This window comes from Oryza sativa, chromosome 5 (assembly GCF_034140825.1).
Source record: "Oryza sativa Japonica Group chromosome 5, ASM3414082v1".
Classification (NCBI taxonomy): Eukaryota; Viridiplantae; Streptophyta; class Magnoliopsida; order Poales; family Poaceae; genus Oryza; species Oryza sativa.
In genome coordinates this window covers 25,865,001-25,888,675 of record NC_089039.1, presented here as the reverse complement: position 1 = coordinate 25,888,675, position 23,675 = coordinate 25,865,001, and the positions used below count along the sequence as shown (strand labels likewise).

The 23,675-nt window shown below is 43.9% G+C and overlaps 2 protein-coding genes across 2 annotated transcripts; both read right to left on the bottom strand.

Annotated features, from left to right (window-relative positions):
• Nucleotides 1-9,397: 9,397 nt before the first annotated feature.
• On the bottom strand, nt 9,398-10,452 carry LOC4339337 (VQ motif-containing protein 4). Its single transcript, XM_015782442.3, has one exon. The coding sequence runs from the start codon at nt 10,390-10,392 to the stop codon at nt 9,580-9,582; it is 813 nt and encodes a 270-aa protein (XP_015637928.1). The 5' UTR covers nt 10,393-10,452; the 3' UTR covers nt 9,398-9,579.
• A 10,931-nt stretch (nt 10,453-21,383) lies between these two features.
• On the bottom strand, nt 21,384-22,529 carry LOC4339336 (protein S40-1). Its single transcript, XM_015783177.3, has one exon. It carries the CDS (start codon nt 22,231-22,233, stop codon nt 21,841-21,843), a length of 393 nt encoding a protein of 130 aa, XP_015638663.1. The 5' UTR covers nt 22,234-22,529; the 3' UTR covers nt 21,384-21,840.
• Between the last annotated feature and the right edge of the window lie 1,146 nt (nt 22,530-23,675).

Below are 23,675 nucleotides of genomic sequence, written 5' to 3'. Positions count from 1 at the left end.
CGACTTTACGAGTATGGAGGGAGTACTGAATATGCTATCATCTAAAATCATAGTACTGACTTCTCAAACCTCTCAGGAAAGGAAAAAGTCCACTTTAACTCCCTTAATTATCGGCGGAATCTAATTCATAACCCTCAACCGCAAAATCGGATAAGACGACTCCCCGAATTATTGAAACCGGTGCAATTTGACTCCCCCAGCGGTTTTGAAGGGCGGTTTTGCTAATGTGGCACTGGCATGTCGATGTTGATCTAGTCTTCGTCACGTGGCGTTTAAGTGGCATTCAAATTAAAAAATATATATGTGGGACCTGTCTGTCATTCACACACAGAAATATATTATGGGGCCCACATGTCATCCTCTCTTTCTTTCTCTTCTTTTCTCCGGTTTGCAGGGGCGAGAGCTGGACAAGCGGCGGCGGCAGGCAAGCGACACTAGGGCGGCAGCGGTCGAGGGAGTGGTCGGCGGAGGGGCCAGATCTTCCTCCTCCATCTCTCTCCCTCATCTCTTTCTCCCCAGTTTGTGTGGTCGGCAGGAATGGTCGGCGGCGGCCGGATGACGACGGGGCGGCCGACGGCTGACGCCTCCGCCATGCCGTGCAGCAGCCGACCAACCTCGTCGCAGCGCACCGGCAGGAACGCCCTCACCGCGCACGGCGACGACACCACCACGACGCCGCAGGTGCCCATCTTGAGGTACACATGACGGGCCTGTACTTGCGCGCTAGCGACGCCAGGTCGGCGTGCGAGGCCAGGCCGACGAGCGGCAGCGCGCCGAGGACGGGGACGCCTGGGGGTCCCGGGGGAGGCGGTGGCCGCCGCTGGGGAAGGGTGGGCGGTAGGAGTGGAGGGAGAGGTGGAGGAGGAGGCAGAGGAAGGCGGCGGAGAGCACGATGAGGCGGGGCGGCAACGGCGCCATGGGGAGGGACGGGCGAGGACATCGATGACTCACGGGGGGAGAGAAAGAGAGGCGGCGAGGGGGACTCCGCTCCGGGCTAGGTGAACTCTGGCCGGGATGGGGTTGAAGGAGGCGCCGGCCACCGCCGCTCCGGCCCCCGTCCGCCGCCGCTGTCGACGATCTGGCCCCTGCTCCGGCCTTCGCCTGTCCGCCCTCCCGCCGCCAGCTCCCGCTTGCCGCTGCCCGCCATCCCACTCTTGTGAACAGAAAGAGAGAGAAAGAGAGGGGGAGGATGAAGAAGGTAGATAAGAGAGGATGACATGTGGGCCCCACATGTTAGTAGGTCCCACAATATATTTTGTGTGTAAATGACCGATGGGTTCCACATATATTTTTTTAATTCGAATGCCACGTAAGCGCCACGTGAGACGAAGACTAGGTCAACATCGACACGTCAGCGCCACATCAGCAAAACCGCCCTTCAAAACCGCTGAGGGAGTCAAATTGCACCGGTTTCAATAGTTCGGGGAGTCGTCTTATCCGGTTTTATAGTTGAGGGTCACGAATTAGATTCCGCTGATAATTAAGGGAGTCAAGGTGAACTTTTTCCCTCAGGAAATGGCTAAATAATTCAGTTTGGGCCCATTCAAGAGACCCTAAAAAGAACCCGTGACTCCTGTATAATAAAGCTTTCAGTGGAACTCCTGCATTGTGATTGTGATGAGTAGAGAGCCTAAATAATGCGAGGAGAACATGTGCATGATTTGAAGGGAACAAAAAAATACTGTTCCAACGATGCGCCTCGCGACCTCGCGTGTGGACCTGAAAGGGATCAGACGAAGCTTCACCTGAAGCAACCGATGAAACACACATGTCACGAATTCCACAAAAACCAAACGATTAGTCGTTCTTGTTTATGCGCTTAACCGATTCGATCCATGATTTGCGCCAAAGTAGGGCGCACAGGCCGCATGATTCTGCTCTTAAGGTCGCGTAATCCAAGCCCCCCCTAAACCGACATTGTGGACTTTCAGTGCGACCGGACAGCTTTGCAACAGGATAAGATCATCAAAGATTCTGATGAACAGAGAAGACAGCCAGTGAACTGCTAATTGCCAGGACCTCTGAACCTGTTGTCTGTCACCTTCCTTGCACTTACCAGGAAGCGCCCTCTGTGTAAACTACTAGTTCAAGGAGTACTACATATGATTCATAGTTCGTTGGCCAAAATTTTTTTAACATATATGAACACACATTTAAAGTATTAAATATAGACTAATAACAAAATAAATTACAGATTACGTCTGTAAACTGCGATATGAATTTATTAAGCCTAATTAATTTGTCATTAACAAATGTTTACTGTAGCACCACATTGTCAAATCATGGCGTAATTAGATTTAAAAGATTCGTCTCACAATTTACATGTAAACTGTGCAATTGGTTTTTTTGTCCACATTTAATGCTCTATGCATGTATACAAATATTTGATATGATATTTTTGACTAAATTTTTTTTAATCTAAACACAGCCATAGACTGATGAGCAGGGTTTACCTTTTTATTTTGGAGATAAAAATTCTCCTCGCTGGTTTACCTAAAACTGTAAAAACCAACAACATTTAGTCACCGCCATATGAAAATTTTCATAAACCAATCACTGGCGGTTTCACAAAAGGGAGTATCTAAAATCTATCGCAATTATTTTGAATAAAAAACCTTCATATATAGTTATAGTATAACTGAAGTATAATTACATTGTAGCTATATTGTAACTGCATTGTAACTATATCATAACTACAATATAACTTATATAAAACTACTACGGTTTGGTCGGTTAGCATCGGGATCTTACACGTGACACGTGTGAATATTTCTTTCTATCACTTTTTTCCTTCACGCATAAATTTTGAGACGATTCGATGGTCATAAATCTGAAAGTTTTGGGGCATAAAACTTGCGGAAGTTTTCTATCAATTTCGTTCAACAAAACTGGTCGATTTTGTGAACCATGTTGATGAGCAACTTGTAGTTTCTATCAGGCAAGGTTTGTTTTTTTCACCAGAAAATTAGTGACAGATAAATGCCAGAGAACTATTTTACAACAGTAGTAGAAGTCTCCATATTTGGAGATCGTCAGAACATACTGGTTTTCTGATTGAGATGTGCCATTCGCATGTTTGATTGATACAGTGGACATTGTTCTGAATATTGACTTACGATCTAAAACACGCTTAAAGTGATGTTGAAACTTACGCTCCTTGAAAGGCAAAGCACCTAAAGTTTACGTTTTCTATTTGTTGTCCCAACAGGAATATTGCATCAAATTGCCTCCATTTTTCACGAAGGAAGATTTGACCTGTTCGAGAGAATATTAATACTAGATCGTTGCACAATTGACATGGTAAATGCCAGCCAATTTTCTGTGGAGAAAATGGTGTGAGAAAACTAAAATTAATTGATAGCTAGTACATAAAGTTCTTCGGGCACGCCCTGTCCAAACAAGTCCATAGAAATAAAACAGAGATTGGTAGTATATTCTTTGCTGTGTTCAGTTGACCCTGAATTGCACCAATTTAATATGATCTCATTAGAATAGGTGTGATATAGTCCATGCTATGCAAAGTTGACTCTGAATTACACCAATTAAAAACACACATATACATTGCACCTGACTCATTACTGATGTCTTGAGTACTTTTAGATAATCTAAGAACAACTGAAGTCTTGAGTATGACCATATCAAAAACCAAATATTTATACACAGGTCTGCCACAGAATATTTCAGCCTTAAAGTAGCTTGACCTTGCAGCCCGACGATATACATATATCCAGGCTCCTAAATTGCACATTAACAACGAGATATCTCCACGAGCACAGGTGAGGAGAACACAAGCGTGTGTGCTGTGACTCATGGCGTGAAGTGATAGATGTATATGCCAAGTTGCCAACCCATAGCTTAGCTTCCTGCTCAAAGTCAATTAGAGCATGCGTTTCACAGCATCGTTGCCGGTATCCAAGTTCCAAACTATGTGTGTGTGTCACGATCAGGACATAATTGTAACTAACCGTTCCTTCCTTATCTTTGTTTCTGACGTCGGTCTATGTCGTGCCCTGCAGCCTTTGCTGACCTTTCAGTTCGACGCAAGGAAACAGTAAGATACCTGCTTTGCACTAAGGACAATATATGCAAGAACCGCCATATGGTCGTCAAGATGACAAGATCACTATCTACGAAAAGGGCAGCCAATTGCCGATTCATTGCGATTTCACCCCCATGGAGGACTAGTAACAATGGAAAACGAAGACGACGACGACAGAGAGGAAGGTGTGTGTGGGGGCAGCTACATTAGGCAGTATAGTACAATAATTGTACAGAGCAATTGGCATACAAAAAGGTCAAGGCAGATGAATGCGAAAAGAGCGTGAAACTTTCTTCACTCCTACGAAATAAACGCTTCCTTTTTCTTCGATTGAGTTGATGGCGAGACGTTTCACCTCGCTTAGCCTCTAAACTCAGCTTTGTGGCGTCTTCTCCGAGCCGTCATCTTACACGAAAGCAACCGCGAAGCACGGTCCAAGGACGAACGGCCGGAGACGAAGTGCTTATGTCGATCGGACTGATATGATGTACGCGTCAATGAACTGCTTAGGGCATCTTAATCCAGAAACCGTTGTACTATACTGTTAGTTTTCATACCTACCATGTTATATAAACGCTATGTATAAAAACTATAACCACCATGTTATATAAACACTATGTATAAAAACTATGTATTTATTTTTCTCGAACGCGCAAAAGGATTGTATGTCAATATATTAGAAGAATAGAATGTTTGTTACATGACGCAATCAGTCAGACCGACTTATGCCAAGAAAGGGAAGAAAAAAAGACTAAAATAAAGAAGAGACGAAAGACTACTATGACGGCTACACACAACTCCAAATAGCTGGGAGGGGGCAGAGCCACTACCTTCCTAGGAGAACCCCAAAATTAGCGATACCAACTAAAGACCAAAGGTGGCCCTCAGAGAGGATGGACTCAAAAACCTCCGAGACCGATGACAATGCAGAGTCGAAAACTCTAGAGTTCCGCTCTTTCCACAGTTGCCAAGAGACTAGGACGACCATAGAATCGAAACTGGCCCGGAAATGCCCCGGCAAGCAAACCCTAGAAGAAGGCCACCAATCTTGGAGACAGCTACCCCGGAGAGGAGAGAGGGCAGTCCAACCAAGAGGCGACAGCACACGGAGCCAAACTTGCCGAGCGAACACGCAATCGAGGAGGATGCGGTTCGCTGTCTCAAGCTCTTGACCGCAGAAGGGGCAGGCCGAATGACTATCCAAGCCGTGCTTTAGGAGGAGGTCGGCCGTCTAGCAGCACCGCTGAAATGCAAACCAGAGGAAGAACTTGCATTTAGCAGGGCCCTTCGCGTGCCAGAGAAGATCGGCACAGGCAAAGGAGTGCTGGCCAAAAAAGAAGGCCTGGTACGCTGAACGCGCAGAGTAGCGCTGGTCGCTCGTCCAACGCCAAACAAGACGGTCTCTAACACCCGACAAGAGCTCAATTCGGAGCGCAGCATCCCAGATAAGAAGAAACTGGGAGATGACAGGGACAGTGAGGGCCCCGCGGATGTCCGAAACCCAGGAGTTGTTCGCCAGACCAAAAGCAACCGTGCGCGAACGGAGGCGCTGTGGCACAGCGAAGAGGAGGTCAGGAGCCAAGGAGGCCACTGAGCGGCCTCCATCAATCCAATTGTCAGTCCAGAAGAGCATAGATTCACCATCCCCCGGCACGAAGAAGGTGGACGCCTCGAACATGTCGGAGACAGACTACTCGACCGGGGCCTTCAAGCCATCCCAATAGGGATGCCCGGAATGCTGAAGCCAAAGCCAGCGAACGCGCAAGGCGAACCCTGCCAACCTGAGGTTAGGAATTCCTAACCCACCGAAGGCCTTAGGACGACAGACATTCGTCCAGGACACCCGGCACTGTCCCCCATGAACCGAATCTGTACCCGTCCACAAGAAGGCGCGTCGCTTCTTGTCAATGGCCTTAACAACCCAGGCAGGAAGGCCGATTGCCATAGACACATGGACTGGAATGGAGGAGAGAACAGACTGGACCAGCACGGAGCGACCAGCAAGAGTGGTGAGACGCCCCTTCCAAGGTGGTAGGCGATGAGCGACCCTGTCCACCAGTGGCTGAAGAGCTGCCTTCGGCAACTTGCGAACGGACAGCGGAATGCCGAGATAGGTGCAAGGAAAATTAGAAATTGAGCAGGGGAAGCAAGAGTGAACCAGCTCCAGGTCCTCATCCGAGCAGCGGATCGGAGTAATCGAGCATTTGGCAAAATTGGTGCGCAGCCCGGATGCCGCACCAAAGACCGAGAGAATGCCCTGGATGAACTCGAGATCCTGCTGAACCGGGGAGAGGAAGAGGACCAAGTCATCAGCGTAGAGGGAGACGCGGTGTCGCAAAGTGCGATCATTAAGCGGAAGGAACCCGCCCGAATCAGAGGCTTTACAAAGCATCGCATTGAGCACTTCCATGACTAGAATGAAAAGCATAGGAGAAAGAGGGTCTCCTTGCCGAAGACCCCTCCGGTGAAGGAAGCGCGGACCCGACACCCCATTGATCAGCACCCGGGAAGAGGAGGCGCTAAGAATGAGGGAGATCCAATCACGCCAGCACTGACTGAACCCTAGATGGGCAAGCACCTCAAGCAAGAACGGCCAGCTGACCGTGTCAAAAGCCTTCGCAATGTCCATCTTGAGAAGAAGGCGGGGAGTGCGTCTGGCATGGAGAGCCCTTGCCACGAGCTGGACATAGCAAAAGTTGTCATGAAGAGATCGGCGACGAAGACACTTTGATTGGCCTCCACAAGCCCGTCGAGGAGAGGAGAAAGACGGGAGGCCATAATCTTAGAGAACAACTTCCCAAAGCTGTGAATGAGGCTAATCGGACGGAAATCTCGAACGTCAACGGCCTCATCTTTCTTAGGAAGGAGAGAGATGAGGGCATCATTGAGGGAGGAGAAACCCTGGCCGTTAGCCAAGAAGAGGGAGTTGAGAGCCACCAAAACCACTGACTTGATCACTGGCCAGCAAGTCTTGTAGAACTGACCCGTGAACCCATCGGGACCAGGCGCCTTGTCAGAAGGCAAAGACTTAACCACCGCCCACACCTCCTCCTCCGAGAAGGGGCAGTCCAGCTCCCCAAGCTGCACCAGACAGAGGCCGAGGGAGTGGAGATCAAGAGCGAGCTCGCGCTCAACGCACGTCCCCATGATGGCGCCAAAGTGAGAAGAGGCGAGCTCTTGAAGCTCATTATGGGTGACGGCAAGCTGGTCCCCGTCTCTAAGACGTGAGATGAAGTTCTTCCGTCTTCATGTATTTAATGGATTTAATGGGTGTTTTCTTCAAAATAAATTCTCACCCTATCATCTCTTTTCTCTCATTTCATTCATCTATCATCTTTTCATTTTGGTTCATGTATAGAACTAGTTTCGTGCATGATAAATGGTTTCTTGATTATTTTTTCCTCTCGTTAACTCTCTTGCAACTTTAGCTTTTTATTATGTGATATTATGTTTGATGTTATAGAAATTAGCTAAGGTGAAGGGTTGAAACTGTTCTAAAGCTACACCACCGAGTGATTAGTGACTTGTGCTCAAACACACACACACAATTAAAGAGGATCATCGCAGATGCTTCCACTGATTTCAGTTTCGCCATGTTGACTAACCTGCACGATATGAGAGCGAAAAGAGCATAGCTCCATCCACATGCTATCCCTACCGAAAACGATATGCATTTAATCGGAGCTGCAAATATTTCTGTCCTAATTAATTAAGCTCGCGAGGAAATGAATGAGCTATAGGAGATGAAATGGTACTCGAGGTCGGCAGAAGGCAGCTAAAGATTTAAAATTGCAGGTAAATTGGTGAGATGCACGAACATTTTGACGAGTCCGAGGCTGCCAGTGCGAGCGAAGCGACGCGAGTGAGTCACGCGGGTCGTTGTAAAGGGATCGACCGTCGACGCGAGGTGAGGAAGAGAAGACGAGTCGTGAGAAAAGTTGTGCGTGGTGGGGTATCTTCCGGCGTCATCTTTTTCTTTTCGATTATGCTTATATTTATCAGCAAAAATTTAAATTTTTAACTTTAAATTCGAAATTGATTTTAAGAGTTTTTCATGGTAGTTTATTTTGTAGCCTTTACTTTTACGTCGTTAAGAATACGTATATAAAAAATTTATTTATAAATTATTTTTCATTTATAAATATGTTGTTTTGCTTTTCCCCCTCTCTCTCTCTTTTTGTTTTCCACTCCACTCAGCTCTGGACAGCTCCTAAAAGCGGTCAACTAGTGGGACACCCCCTCAACAGCTCTAATTGTCTCAGCTATGTCTGCTAAGTCGCGGAAGAATAAAGAGAATGAAGGAGCAACCAATTATAATTTATTAGTAAAACTTTAATATCTATAGACCAACATTAAAAATAGATTTCAAAGTTAAGTTTTAAAATTTATATTTTACGTATAAATGAAATTATCTGTACTTCTTCATTCGTTTATTTAAGTTCTGTTTTCTGTCTGGGGCCGAGCACACAACTCTGATCCATATATAAGGCATGGGGTGGTTTTTGAGGTTTTTTTTAATGAAGGGGTGGTTTTTGAGTGAACCATGAGGATTTGTTTTAAACTTTTTTTTGAAAGGAATTTTTTTTAACTTTTTTGGATAATTGTAATATTCTTCAGCTTGTGTGAGGATTAGAGCTTTGTGCCCATACCATATGCCATGCACATCACCATTGAGTCTGGCTGCCTGCCTACTGCTTTTTCTCCACTAGAGGCCACCGGAAGGTTGGAATGCCGGCCATCAGTCGCGAGTCGCCGGCGCACCACAATTCCAGTGGCATACTGGTCAAAATGGTCAGTCCAACCACTGTTGGATGATGGCGATACATGAAAACGAAAGCCATTTCCTGACCCACAGTAAATGAGTAATGCTGTAATGCAGCATGGGCAAGTAAAAAACCGTCAAAAAACTCTTCAGTGACCGGAAAATTGAAGTGCAGTAAAAAGTTCAGGAAAAAAGATAAAGATTTTTTTAGCACTGCAGTATTGAGCTTTTATCCTTTTCAGACTTGCATGATAGTAGTGTATTACTCTTTGTCTAAATAATTTAGACTTGGCAGAAATTTCATCGCAGTTGTTGCCGCTTGTTGTGCACTTCGGTGTAAGCGTTCCTTGTTGCATCAGACAACAAGATTTGGAGGTCATCCAAAAACTGCAAGAAGGAATCTTTTGCAGTTGAAAGATGAGCGAAAAAAAGAAGAAGTGCAAGAATTAGATAGCATCTTACCAGGTGATGAAGCGAGATCAGAGTCAGAGACGTGTTCCTTTCATGAGAGGAGAAAATGAGTCGAAGGAAGCAACCAAATGAAATCAGCAGAAATTAATGGCGTAAACACAGGCTAAATTAGGCACAGTTAGAACTGACGATCAAGATGTGTTTCTTTTCCGTTGTTTCTTCGCGAGCAAATCGCTCAATGAAGTGAGAAAAAAATTACAGCAATTAAGCACCAAGAACGAGTACGAACAGTACATACTGCCGAGCAGTGCTCATATCATAAATAATCTAAGCAGCGCGACGCGCGTCGCCGACGTGCATAGCTCGATCACTCGAACGACGGCGAGGCGACGGCGACGGCGGCGGCGGCGGAGGAGGAGGAGGAGGAGGCTACCCTCGGGGACGTGACGGGGAACAGCGGCAGGAGGCGAGGCGGCTCGGCGCTCCTCGGCGACGGGTGGAGGAAGAACCCCTTCTGCGCGATGGCCGCGGCCTCCTCCTCCGGTGACGCCGACGACGACGCCGACGCCGGTGACCGGTTGAAGGGGTCGGCCACGAGCGGCGTGACGGGGCTGAGCGCCAGCGACGGGAAGTCGAGCACGCTCGGCGACAGCGCCTCCTGCTGCTGGTGCTGCGCCGCCTTCCTCGGCGACGACGACGCCCCCGCGGCCGCGGCCGCCGCCATCGCCAGCGGCGCGATCATCTTGAAGTTCTTGTGGACGCCGCTCCGGCGCTCGTACAGCTTGAACGCCTGCTTCTTGGGCCGGCATGGCGCGCCGCTGTGGTGGTGCTGGTGGTGGTTGCTCTTGGCCGGCGGCCTCTGTGACGGCGGCGTGGTGTCGGAGCCGGTGAGCATCTGGACGACCTGCTTGAAGGAGGCGGTGTCGGCCTGGACGAAGGTGGTGGGGAACGGGGTGGTGTCGATGGTGCGCGGGACGACGGTCCTCGGGGAAGGCGGGAGGGCGGGTTGTGACGACGACGACGGCGGCGGCGGCGGCGGGCGGTGGGACGACGGCGAAGAGGAGGCGGCGGCGGCGGCGGAGGATGGGGAGGAGGAGGAGGTGGAGGAGGACGGGGAGTTTGGGTCGTGCGCCATGGACGGGAGGAGGAGGAGTTGTTGCTTCCGAGCAGCAACTTCCATTGCAGGAGACGCGAGGCGAGAGGAGGAGCGGTAACCGGAGAAGCGTGGGAATAAGAAGGCGGAGAGAGAGGAGGGGAGGAGGGTAGTAGAGTTGAAATGTTTGATGCGACTTGGTTAGCGGGGGACTTCAGTTGGCTGGTGCTCAATATTAAGTTGTAGGCACCGACCAGTTCAACCCAAAAGCCTAATCTGATAGGAAAATTCGGGCAGTTCACTTTAATACACTCCAACACTCCCCCTCACGCGAGACCCCCTCAAGTCTCAAGCGTGGAATATTGGAGTGGGCTGCAATTATTTTATTTAATTGCGCGCTAGCCAGGATTCGAACTCGAGACCTCTGGCTCTGATACCATATTAAGTTGTAGGCACCGACCAGTTCAACCTAAAAGCCTAAGCTGATAGGAAAAGACGGGCAATTCACTTTAATACACTCCAACACTCAAGTCGTCTCACTGTCTCAGACTCTCAGCCTCTCTGTTATTTTCTCTCTGTGTGTGTGTTGTTTTATTTTTCCTCTCACAGGTTATTTTGCTGGTTTTCAGTTTGACAGTTTCTGTATCTCACCTTCTAATAATAAGTCTGGATTGTCTGTTTTGAGGTTTCTGTTGTGGTTGGTGGGAGTATAGTGCGATTGTGGTAGTAAAACTGTATTGCTCCCTTAAAAATTACCCCCTAACGGGTTTTATTATATAACACCGTTGATTTTCGTTACAAACTTTGACTATTTATTTTATTTAAAAATTTTATGTAAATGTTAAAAAATAAGCGATACTTAAATTTGTTATTGATAAATCAAGCCACGGCAAAAATAATATTTACTTAAATATTTTGAATAAGACAAATTATTAAACATGGTTAAAAAAATCAACAGTACCATATAGTAAAAACAGAGGTGATATCACCTCTTTATAAGTAAATTCATGTTTTTTTAAATTAATGGTATTCTCTTGTTTTGAAAGAGTTTAGGAGATATTAGATTTTTTTCCTTGTAATTTTTCAGGTGAAAAACACAATATACAGAGTGAAGGAAAACCAAAAGAAGAAATTGGATCGTTCCATACTAAAGATTTTTTTTCTTATCATATACTCTATTAAAAGACAATTACGTGTGTGAAATTCTCTTTTTTTACCTCTTAATTTTGCTTCAAATTTCCTATTTGGTCAAGTCTTTTGAAAAATAATATCCAACTAGTTGTGAAATGATCTATTTGTCCTAATACATATCTTGTTTTATTCATCACCTACCAGACAACATACTATACATCTTCACTCATGTCGTGCCAAGTGCCAACCAGTGAGAAGTTTCCTCACTTATGGGTCTTTGTGGTGGCATGGTTAGTACGGGACAATAGAAATGACAGTGTGATGGCTATTGAATGGCTTATTGTTCTAACTTGTCTAGTTTTTTTTTACTGTTTGATTTTTTTTAATTTGTTGTGTCAACATTTTAAAATACACACTTCTCTATAACCTCATTTATAAGAGCCTGAATATGATCACTCTTCCAAAGAAAATAGATGGAAAATAGCACATTGCTGCCCTGATCAATGGCAACAAAGATGCCATAGCGACAATGACCATTAATATCGAAGGTAAAACTTCATGGTGGCGACACAGGACACAAGTAGTATAAACGAAACGGTGTTGCAAAACAAGATACCCTAGTTATAGTAAGTCATTACTCAAAAATTAAAGCCACATCTTTCTCACCTAACAAACGAATTTCTAAAGAGAAATATCAAAACGGAAGGAGAAGTGGAAAGATGCCTTTGCTGAAGAAATGCGCCAAGCATTGACTTGGGCAACCTCCAGCCTTGACCCCCGTCAGCAGCCTAGCACTAGCAGCAGCAGCTGCTGCCGCCTCCGTGGGTGGTGGGCCGGACAAAAAAAATGCTTCCTTCTTTCCTCCCCTGAATTATGGCTTCTTCTTACTTTCCGAAATATAGAAATGCAGAACTAAATATAGAGTATATTCTAATCCAATGAATCTGAACAACTTCTTATCAAGATTCATTTAAGAACAGAGTTAGTACAAAATTTACCATGATATCTGTTAATACGTTTTTTAAATTGAAATGGCATGTTTCAAGAAAAATATATAATAGTTGCTTTGAAATATATGAAAAAAATATGCTTTCAGATTTGTAGTAATTAGAACTGCTAATGATTTTTTTGTTTTGTTTTACGTGTGCTGACTTCATCCTCACTGTCAAGTGATGAGTCATCGCCTCGTACCAGCCTGCCCCTGCCTTCCTGCTGCAACCGTGTGGTTGCCGGATTGGAGTAGGTAAGATGGATTTTACTGCCACTGGAATTTCAGTGCAACGCCCATGCACGTACCGGCAGGACGACGACGAGAACGACGACAAGGAGTGTAGTGGTAGTGAAAAAAGGTTTTGGAGTGGTCTCTGTCACGGTGGAAACCGGTGGTACTACGCCCCTGCTTTCTCTGGCTCATCATGGGACTTTGTGAAAGCTGGTATGTGCCAAGTCAATTCCCTTTCTCTTTTCTGTATGAAACCCATTATCGCTGAGAAATTTCTAGCACAGTAGTGAGTCCGGGTTTAGTTATCAATTTCTTTTTTCAAAAAACTTTACATTAAATCTTTAGACACAGGTATAAAGCATTAAATATAGATAAAAATAAAATCTAACTCCACAGTTTATATGAGAATCGCGAGACGAATCTTTTAAGCCTGGTTAGTCCATGATTAACCATAAGTGCTACAACAACTCACATGTACTAATGACGGTTTAATTAGGCTCAAAAGATTCGTCTCGCGTTTTTTTTGGCGAGTTATGAAATTAGTTTTTTCATTCGTGTCCGAAAACCCTTTCAATATCCGGTCAAATATCCGATGTAACACCCATGAATTTTCTTTTTAGCAGTACTATGAGATTAGGAGTATATTTATTTTGGACTTGGCATTCTTATGTTCCCTTGTATTTTACGTCTCCAATGTGATGAGTACTACATGGATTACACGGGAACTGGACTGTTTCTTACTACTACAACTTCTAGATTATAAATCGAGCTTAGATTATTATTATTTTAAGAAAGGGAGATGAAAGTGGGAACTCTCTAGGCAGGGGCCAAAATTAGCTCGGTCACATCCACTTTCTTAGGAAAAATTAATCCTTTTTGTTAAAAAAAAAACTTTCGAGAGTCCTAATGTGGGGCTCGTAACGATTAATCATGGAATGAATGCCTTCTCCGGACATGCCTCCGCAAGTTAATTAATCCCTTTTTAAATTCCGGCATTAGTGCGCTAGTGAGGACAACCCGTACCGTAGCAAAACAGCATGAATGTAACATATCAATACACGGAGCACTAAAGTATACTAAAAGGGAAATTGAACAGCGACCGTGCATACTCGAGAGATCGACCAGAAAGCCCAGATTCTAGATGGATGCAAATTGGATGCACGATGAAAAGATGAACCAAGAAACCGGGCATCCAGTTCCAGTTTTGACGGCCACGAGAGCAAATTCTGGCCGGTTCAATGCACCATTGATTTGGTTAGTATTATATCCAGTCCACGGCGTAGAATGGGAGCACACCGATTACGGGTGTGTTCGGCACCTCTTTTCCCAACCCATCTCTTTCGTTTGTTGCGCGCACGCTTTTTAAACTGTTAAACGTTGTGTTTTTTTAAAAAAAGTTCATATATGAAATTTGCTTAAAAATCAAATTAATTATTTTTTTAAAAAATAGCTGATACTTAATTAATTACATGCTAATGGATCACTCCGTTTTCAGTGCTCTGAGATAGGTTCCAACTTCCTCCCGCGAACGCACCCGTACTTGCAGCCCAAAAACGAGAAGGGGAACAATAGAAAGCAAGTGAAAGGATGCTGCTGGCCACAATTGATAAATCTAGGAAGATCACAGAGGGCAGAAAGGGAGAATACGTTGCAAGTGGCTCATATTTCACCGAGATGAGATGAGACGATCGCACTCGACCGGTCGACACTCGTTTTTTGCGTGATTCGATCAAAGTAAGGCCTAGTCAACCATCATCTTTTACACTTTCTACGGTACTAGTAGCAGCGGATTCGGTAAAACCCTGATTAAATCAAACAGCGTGTTCTTCTCTAAAAACAAACGGATTCACGCAAAAATTCTTAGTTCCAGATGACTAATCCTCCTCGTTTTTTTTAACAAAATCCGGCGAAACAGGTGACATGTCGCGGAAAACCGCGGTAAAAGCCGGGGCGACAATACATGGACAAGATGTGGGGCAAAAGGTTTAGCGAGAATAGTGCAGTAACCTTCCTGACTTCGTGTGATTCTGTAGTTTCTGCTCTCTGCTCCCTCTGTTCCCCTTTCCTGTTTTTCTTTTTTTTTCTTTTCCCCACCATTCGGTGATCCTCACTCGCTTAGACTGTGTTTCGTTCAGCGCAAAGTTTGTATTTTGGTTAAAATTGAAGATGATGTGACTAAAAAGTTGTGTGTGTATAATAGGTTGATGTGATGGAAAAAGACTGAAGTTTGAATGTAAACTTGGATCTAAAGACAGCCTTAATATAAAACCAGCAAAAGCTGGCTTAAGTTTTTTTTAAAAAAAGCCGGGGCGTGACAGATGGCACGAGACGGCGGCTCGGCGAGGAGACATCAGCAGCGACCGATCGACCGCCGGGTCGGCGGCGGTGGCCTCGCGCTCGCCAATCGCCATGCAGCAGCAGCCAGCAGGCAACGAGACCGGGAGATCTCGGCCGAATCCGCGCCGGGTCCCAGCCTGATCCCAGCGCCGCCCGCGCGCGCGCGGTCGACGCCACTCGCCGTCAAAAAGGCCGTAAGCCGAGCTCGATCGCCTCGCTTTCCACCGGGTTTGACATGTATCGGCGTCGCTGCCGTGCCAGCCAGCAACGCGGGCGCGAGGGCGAGGCCAGCGGGAGGGGGAGACGAGGGGATCGGAATCATCATAGCACCACGCCACCACCCTGGTCAAACGACGGTCCGTCGCGCACTCGCGCCGCGTAACGTCGCCTTCGTTGCTGTTTTTGTGCGACTGTGCGAGGATCGAGTGGCTTCTGATTTTGCACAGGCCAAATGAAAAAGTTACCTATTCCCTCTATCTAAATGGGATATTGCTACACATACGAATGGTACGTACGATTTGTGTCCGATTAATACTTAGCTGCTGCTTACCTTGGCTAACATGGAGAGAAGCTGGCTTGTATGAAGTGAATTAGTTGGCGGATGAGCCCGGGTCTAACGGGGTGAGGTGTATGACAGTACAAGTACTCATCTAAATGTAAGACAAATAATTCTAACACTAAGATCACTCGAATAAATACAAGTATTCAATAAGACTAATATCTTAAGAGCGGAGATTTTAAAAATGAATTAACGGAGAGGATATATGCTATGCATGTATATAAGGGGGTGTTTATTTACCAGCCACACTTTTGTCACACACCTAATGTTAGCTATGTTTGATCACATTGACAGTTGTTTGGTTGTAGCTACAGTTGGGGCAATATTCTTTTTCAACAAATCATTGACTCGGAAAAGTGTGGCAAAAAATTTGATCACGTCAACTTAGGTAAGTGTGGTAATATTTGTTGACAAATGGTGACAAAGTATGGCTAGGAACTAAACACACTCTACGTCTTATATTAGGAAATATAAAAAAATCAGTTGTGCCTTATACTTTATAAGGAGGAGAGATTTTCTTTTTAGGCTTAGACTTTTTAACAGGTAAATAAATCCAAACAAGCAAACATTATATGACGATGAAGTCAAGAAGATCTAGTCAGAACATGTTAAAGCCTTTGTTTCCACCCTTGTCGCCATATATGCATAAGCAAGGGTGTTCATTTGTTCAATGAAAAAAAAGCTGGGATTGCAATGACACTTGTGCCTTGGCAAATAGGCAGACTTTTGCAGAAATTTCATCATACAGCTCAATTCCATATTGACGGAGAAAATTCCACGGTTCCAACTAGGGACCCGCCTAACTATGCCAAGAGGGATTCCAGAGTTAGAGCAAGAATAATAATACGGTTAGCTGTCATATAGTGGTTAACTTTTTACTATAAATATATGATTCATCTGTCTGTCTCACAGATTTTTTTGGTTCCTATGTCTAAGCCTGCTTGTCATCCACCTCAGCATTTAGCCTTCTTATATTACACTTGCTCTTAGGAAATCATGCAAATCTTGCATTCGTTCATGGTGGGTCCAACCTACGTTTCTTTCCACAGATTCCGTAAGTTCTAATGAGTCGAAAACCAGGCCAATGGTGGTGTTCCCACTTGGAACAAGAAAAAGGAAAGGGAGAGATTAGCCTGGCCTTTGTGTTGTGAGCTAATAATTTGGGTGTTGTGAGCTAATTTGGGGCCATTAAAACTTCTTTGACCACCAAGAAACCAACTGTGCAACCACACATTTCTACAGGTTGCACATTTCTACATCTAACCTGCACCTTGGCTAGGCTGCTCCATCCGGACCACACTCGCTGTCCACACTCAGCTCGGTCACACACTCTTCAGTTATTAGATGGCCTACCTGGCCAGCTCTCATTGACTCTCAATAGCTCCCAACAAGTATGTGATACTCATCACTGCTCACAAACATTTCCTTTGTTCTGAACACTAGCTATCACTGCTCATCTTGCTTGCCACACTGTTTCTCTTGTCGTCTGTACTGCCTGAACAGTCTGAATTTGGTGCCAATTGGCAATGGAAATTCTCAGTGGGCTAAGCAAATTGGCAGCCAAAGCGTAGAGAGAAAGCATCGTGCCTGTAGTGGACTGCACACGGTTTTTTGCTGTACCCATCCTCATCCTTCACTTTCTTGCGTCTCCAGGATAGTGTGTGTTCTTGTGAAGCTCACCTATCATGCATCTATGGATTTATTGACTTGATTTTTTTTTTGGTTCTCGTTCTTCCTCTCTCATTGGACCATGCAGGTGGAGGACCAGAACCAGATGCCTTTCTGACGACCAAAAAAAAATATCTAGCACCAGGTTCTTCTTTCAGCTATGATCTCACTCTATTCCAACAGCTGCATGCTGCTATAGATTCACCGGCTCACGAGTCCCGACCTCGCTATCCATCTAGCACTGAAGAATCCAATGCTGCTGATTGTTTCTACAATTCTACATGCCAAAAAAAGAGCAGTTAAAGCAGCATGTGTACCCCCGTAGTAATGGAGTGGCACGCCGTTCGCCTGAAGCTGTCCTGGCTACTACTATGACGTATGATGATAAAATCGGATGCCACAAGTTGGAAATTTTTACTTCATCTTTTGTCAAACAAATTTGATGCGTGATGAGGACTTACCGTGCCATAGATGGAGTGAAAAAGACGCCCTTTTTGGCTCAAGTTGTCCCAAGGGCAGCTCACGAGAGAAGTGAATTCCATTTCTTGTGACATTTGTGGAATAGGGACTCACCACCACCCATTGACAAAAAAGAGGTAGGACCATCAGAACCTGGGACCAAGAGAGGGGCTGAATAAGCTAGGCATCCATTTCCTGAGAGACATTCCCTGAGCAAAGGACATATATTGGTTTCTACTTTCTAGTTTCTACAATGGCGTATGGATTCAACTATATTGACAGCTTGAATGGTACATGTAGTCGTATGGTTTGGTTCAATGGAGCGAAGACAATTCAACTTCATTCAGAGGCAGCACCATTCCGGTTTTCACCAAACAGGGAGCCAAGCCTGTGTCACAGATGATTTCAGGATTACTACAAGTGAACAAGGCCACCTTCAGATCACACGTCTCTATGTTAGGTATCATGTCCTATTTAACAAGCGCATAATTTAACGGCATGTTAAAAGGGGTAAATTGTATACGAATGCACAAATGGAACAAATCTTTTATACTCCATCTGTCTCTTAAAAGATAATAATTTTAGCTAGTCAAAGACATTAAGTAAGATGTTTACTCCGTAAAAGACTAATGTGTTCTTCATTAATACGGAGAGAAAACTATAGGGAAAAAGAGAAGGACAAGATGTATTATTGGCTCGTTGATTAAAAATGAGAAGAAAATGATAAAGTGGTATTAACGATGTTTAGTGAACCACTTTAAAACTAGACTCTTTTAGTGACAAATTTATAGTCTAAAACTACATCATGACGAAGTAAATGCAGTTAGAAAATCATATGCTTCTGTTCTACTAGTTAGTTGAATGACATGTTTTTTCTAATAACGAAAAGGATATAACAAAATAAGTAGATTCACTGCCATGATATGGAGGAAGAGCTTGTCATTTGCTGTCTCACCACCCAACATAATGCTCAAGGCAAACAAAGGCAGTCCATGGTATTTATATGCTTATGTGTTTTAATCCAAGCCCAGGCGATGGCACAAGCCCTAAAAAATTAAAATTAGAGAAGACTTTCTCATTCGATTTTTCTGAAGTTACCATTTTTCACTTCTACTGATTTGGCCAGAACGAACTTGTTTTTTTCTCTTCGATAAGTGTTAGTATTACAGATGATAATTACAATCACCAAAAGATACAAAAGAAACCGGGCGTGATACGGAGAGATTTGGGGGAACTCACCGCGCGAGCAGATGCCTCCGCCGCCGCCGCCGCCGCCGCCTCCGATGATCTGTCGGCTCGGCTCTCTTGCAGAGCGGTCGGCGGTGAATGACGAGGAATTTTTTTTATTTATACATTTTTTTATTGAAATATTTACAAAAATAATTTTTTGTTTTAAAAATTTACAAATCTAATCGCGTGCCGCTCTCAAGAAGGGCGAGGGCGGCAGGGACCTAAATGCAAAATTTTTATTTGTGTTTAAACCCTTTTCATCAGTTTTAATTGCTTAAAAACTAATAATGCTTATTCGATACTCTAAATGATTTTAAATGGAAAACTGATAAACTACAAAGTTATAGATCTCATCAAGATCTACAACTTTTATATAAAGTTTATCTCCATCAAATGTCGTTTGAAATGTTGATCTGAGATTTTTTTAAAATGTGTTTTATATATTGTAACGAATATTTGGATATCTAAAACATCTTAAATGAAAAAGTTGTTAACTACAAAGTTGTAGATATCCTTGAAATCTACAATTTTGATATAAAGTTTTATTTCATCTGATTTTATATAATATAATTTTAAATTGTAAAATCATATAGCTAACAAGTTGTGCTGAAAAATTTGTATTTAGGTCCCTGGCCGCCCTCTGTAAAAATCGCCCTCCCAAAGGGCGGCAGGCGATTAGATTTGTAAATTTTCAAAAAAAAATTATTTTTTAAATATTTTAATAAAAAAATGTATAAATAAAAAAAATTCAATGACGAGAAGGCGACGGCCCATGAGAAGGCCACCGGCCACCGCAAGGCGCCTGGGCCATGCCCATGGTCTCCTCACCCCTCGCGGCCCAGGACGTCGGCGTCGCGGGTGTTGTTGGGCCGAACCGTGCGCGAAAACGAGGCGAGGCCACGAGGAAATCTGGGCTCGCGTCGCGTGGATTTCGGCGAGCGCTGGCCCGTGCTGAGCGGAGTGCCCGTGTACGAGGCCCAGTGAAACCAGACTGCAACGACGGATTCACTGGGCTACTAGCTCAGGGAAATAGGACTAAGTTCACTTTAGGCCTTCGAATTATGGCCTTAAATCACAATACCAGATATAACATGTCAACTTATAGTTCCTGTTGTTTTTTCCTGTTTTGGGGAGTGAGGATCTTTAGCTCTTCATGCATAAAGTATTATACCCATGATTAAATACTATAGTTTTTTTTCTTTCTCTCTCTCTTTTCATTGAGCTTATCCTACAATGCGTTGAGTATAATATTTTTGACAGATGCAACACAGATAAGTTATTACTCTTTCCATTTTTTAATATGTGACACTGTTAACTTTTATTATAACCTTCGACTATTCATCTTATAATTCGAAAATTTTGTACTAATATTAAAAATATAAGTAACGCTAAAATGTTTACTTAATTTACTTAAGTTGTGATAAATCAAGCCACCACAACAATATATATATATATATATATATATATATATATATATATATATATATATATATATATATATATATATATATACTTAAATTATTTTTTATAATATGAATGATCAAACATAATTTATAAAGTTAACGGTGTTATATATTAAATATAAAGGTAATATATATTTAACCAATACAGATCTGTAACATCTTGGTGAATCCTTTTGATTTGATCTTATCTTGACGGGGAGGGAAGTGATTGCCAACAATGACATCCAGCGCATGTTAAGTTTTTTAAGCACAGCGAAGCCATTGGCGGCAGTGGAAAGTGGAAACGACCGTAGTATTCACCAAGACCTACGACACACAAATCAACTGGCCAACTACAGTTACAGTTTATAATGGAGCGCGTGAGTGATACATGAACTTTTAATTTGCTTTTGTATGATTTTTCTGCCTCCTCATCCAACATACATGACACGCATTTGCTTGAGAAAGGTAGGACAAAAAGTTCAGAAGCTACCCAACCATGCACTAGTGCTTATTCACTACGACATCATGACCCAACATTTAGAATAACCAACCAGCGGTAGAAAGGAAATTTTGATGGCAATTTGTCCCTGCCAGTCATGATGTAGTGATGATGCTTCAGTTTCATATTTAACGAGAAGTTAATTTCCGGAATGGTACGCCATGGCGTAGCTAGTGAGATGCTTCATTTCAGCCCACCGGTTAACTAATTTTAGGATTCAGGAGCTAATCAGCACATAGATTGCCTACGTAACCAGGTGCCGACTGATGATGATCAGGACAAGGATTAGATCGCTCCCCAAGTCTCTACACTTCACACGTCTCCCCCTCTCTAATCGCAAAAAATTTGGCCATCATTGGAAGGTACTTTTTTTCGTTCTAAAATATAAAAAATTTTGATTAAATAAAATACATCGTAGTATTACAAATCTGAATAGACAATCTAGATTCGTAGTACTATGTGTTTTATCCAATAAAAACTCTTGGACAAAAGAGTATATACATGCGACTAATCATGCTAGCCGTGCGCAAATAAAAAAAAACAAATGGTGCATCACGTAGACTTTCTGCAGGATACAGCTGAGCAGATCACGAAACCACTTGAGTAACGTACAAAAGATTAGACGAAGACAGGAAATTTTAAAAAGAAATGCTCTTGTCAACACAGTACATCTGACGCGGCGTTTTGGAACCATTTGGGCAGTGTCGCAGTCGCTGAGAGGACTGACCAAGCTAAGAATTCATCTCATTTTTCTGACAAATTAAATTAAGACGCCTTCTGAGAAATGAGAATTGGTCGCGAATTCGTTCGCGGTTCATCGTTCTTTAGCAAACTTTGGAAAGTCCAGATTAATTTTCGCTAGAATTACATAGGTAAACTAAGCACAAATTCATAGGCAAGCTAGCTAGTCACGCGCGGTTCAGGAGTTCTTTCAAAAAAGAAGAAAGAACAGAAAAGAAGAGAAGAAGAGTCGCGAGGTGTTCGATCAGGTCTCGAGGAAGCCGGTCATGCGGAGCACGGCGGTGCGGACGTCGCGGAGGTCGCGGCCCTTGAGCGTGCGCCCGTTCCCCACGCACACCGAGAACGCCGCCCTCTCCTCCGAGCACCGCCGCGCCCTCGCCGCCACCAGCTCGTGCGGCGGCACGAACGCCGCCGCCGGCGCCGTGCTCCCGTGGCTGATCCTCCGCGTCGTCGGCGCCCTTGTCACCGGGATGCCCACGGGCGCCGACGGCGTGCCAGTGCCGCCACGCGAGTCGTCGGCGTCGTCCACGCCACCATGCTGCTGCTCCTGGTGGCGGCGGCGGCGGGCGTCGTCGTCGCGGCGGAGGTGCTGGTGGTGGTCCGGCCAGAGGACGTCGGCTTCTTGGAACTCCTCCATGGCCGCCGCGGCGAGCCCGCGCGCGCGGCGTCGTTTATATAGAGGAGGAGAAGAGACGAGGAATCAAAGTGAAATCAATGATCGATGTGATGTGACAGTGAGCACACTCGCGAGCAACGATGGCGTCATGCGTGCATAGTAGTGGTTGGTTGGGTTGGCAGGCACGCCGGTTTTTCTGCATGCGCGCGCGCGCGCGGTTTCGTAGCGGTGGAGGTTAGGGTCGGCGCGCGTCGGCCGTCGCTTGCTGCTGCTAGCTGCAATCTGTTTCTTGGTTTGCCATCGTGCGGCAATTAGCAAAGCTCATCATATCCTCTATCTGACTATCTCTTTTGAACAGAAAGCTAACTACTCTTTTCGAAACATGCCATTTCCATGCTAGCTTAATACGTGTCCATCGATCTGCATATGATACATACAACAGCTTTTTTTTTTCCTTTTAGATAAAAAGAATAATATTGGGTTCTTTCTGTGTAATCTCATGTTGAGACTTGAGACTTGAATGTTGTGTATTCGTGGAACGCGAATTTAGATAGCAAAATGTTTTTAAAAAGTAAATGAAGACATTTGAATTGGCAAGTATAGCGACAGTGACGAAGCTCGAAATTATCTTAGCCTAGGACTCAACCAATGATTATGTTTTCTTCATATTTTCAATGGTGAAATAAGAGGATTTAATATAACTAGGAAGGTAACCCGCGCAAATGCGCGGGCAATATATTTATTGTTTACAAATTTAATTGGTAAATTTTGAGATAAATCTAATGGTTTAGAAATTTGAAGATTTTTTTCCTAAGAGAGTAGGCAAGGAAAGAGGAGATGAGGAGAGTACGTCCGTACCAGGGAAGGGTGTGGAGAAGGTGGGAGCACATATTTTTTTTATTTGATCTAATAGTTAAAAATATTGGACCCACCAATTTAAAAGAAAATCAATGGATAGATTTTAGATTGTCACTTGGCTTAATCCAAACAAATTAAAATTAAATCAGATCTACTTGAAAAAACACAACCAAATTGTTTTATTTTTTCGCAATTACGTAGTACATTTATCAAGTGATATTTGACATCCTAAAATATGATATGAAATTATTTAAAATAATCATAACATTAATTATTATAAATTTTCCCAAGATGTGGTGATGTATTTAGAACCGCAATTTAAATTTTATAAGACACAAATATTTTATTTATTAAAGAAATACAACGGGATCACAAATTGATTACATAATTTAAAATAATTTAAAAGATGAACGTTTAGAGATAATTGATTTGATTTTTTTATTTATATTATAGATCTAGTTTATATTTGCACATATTTGTGGAGTAATATATTTTTATATGGTAAAAAGTTATGTTTTAAAGACAATTGATTTTGTTCTGTCGGTAATATGTATTATCGATTTTAATTGTTGGTTTAATTATGATAGAGCAAAAGTTAGATTAGA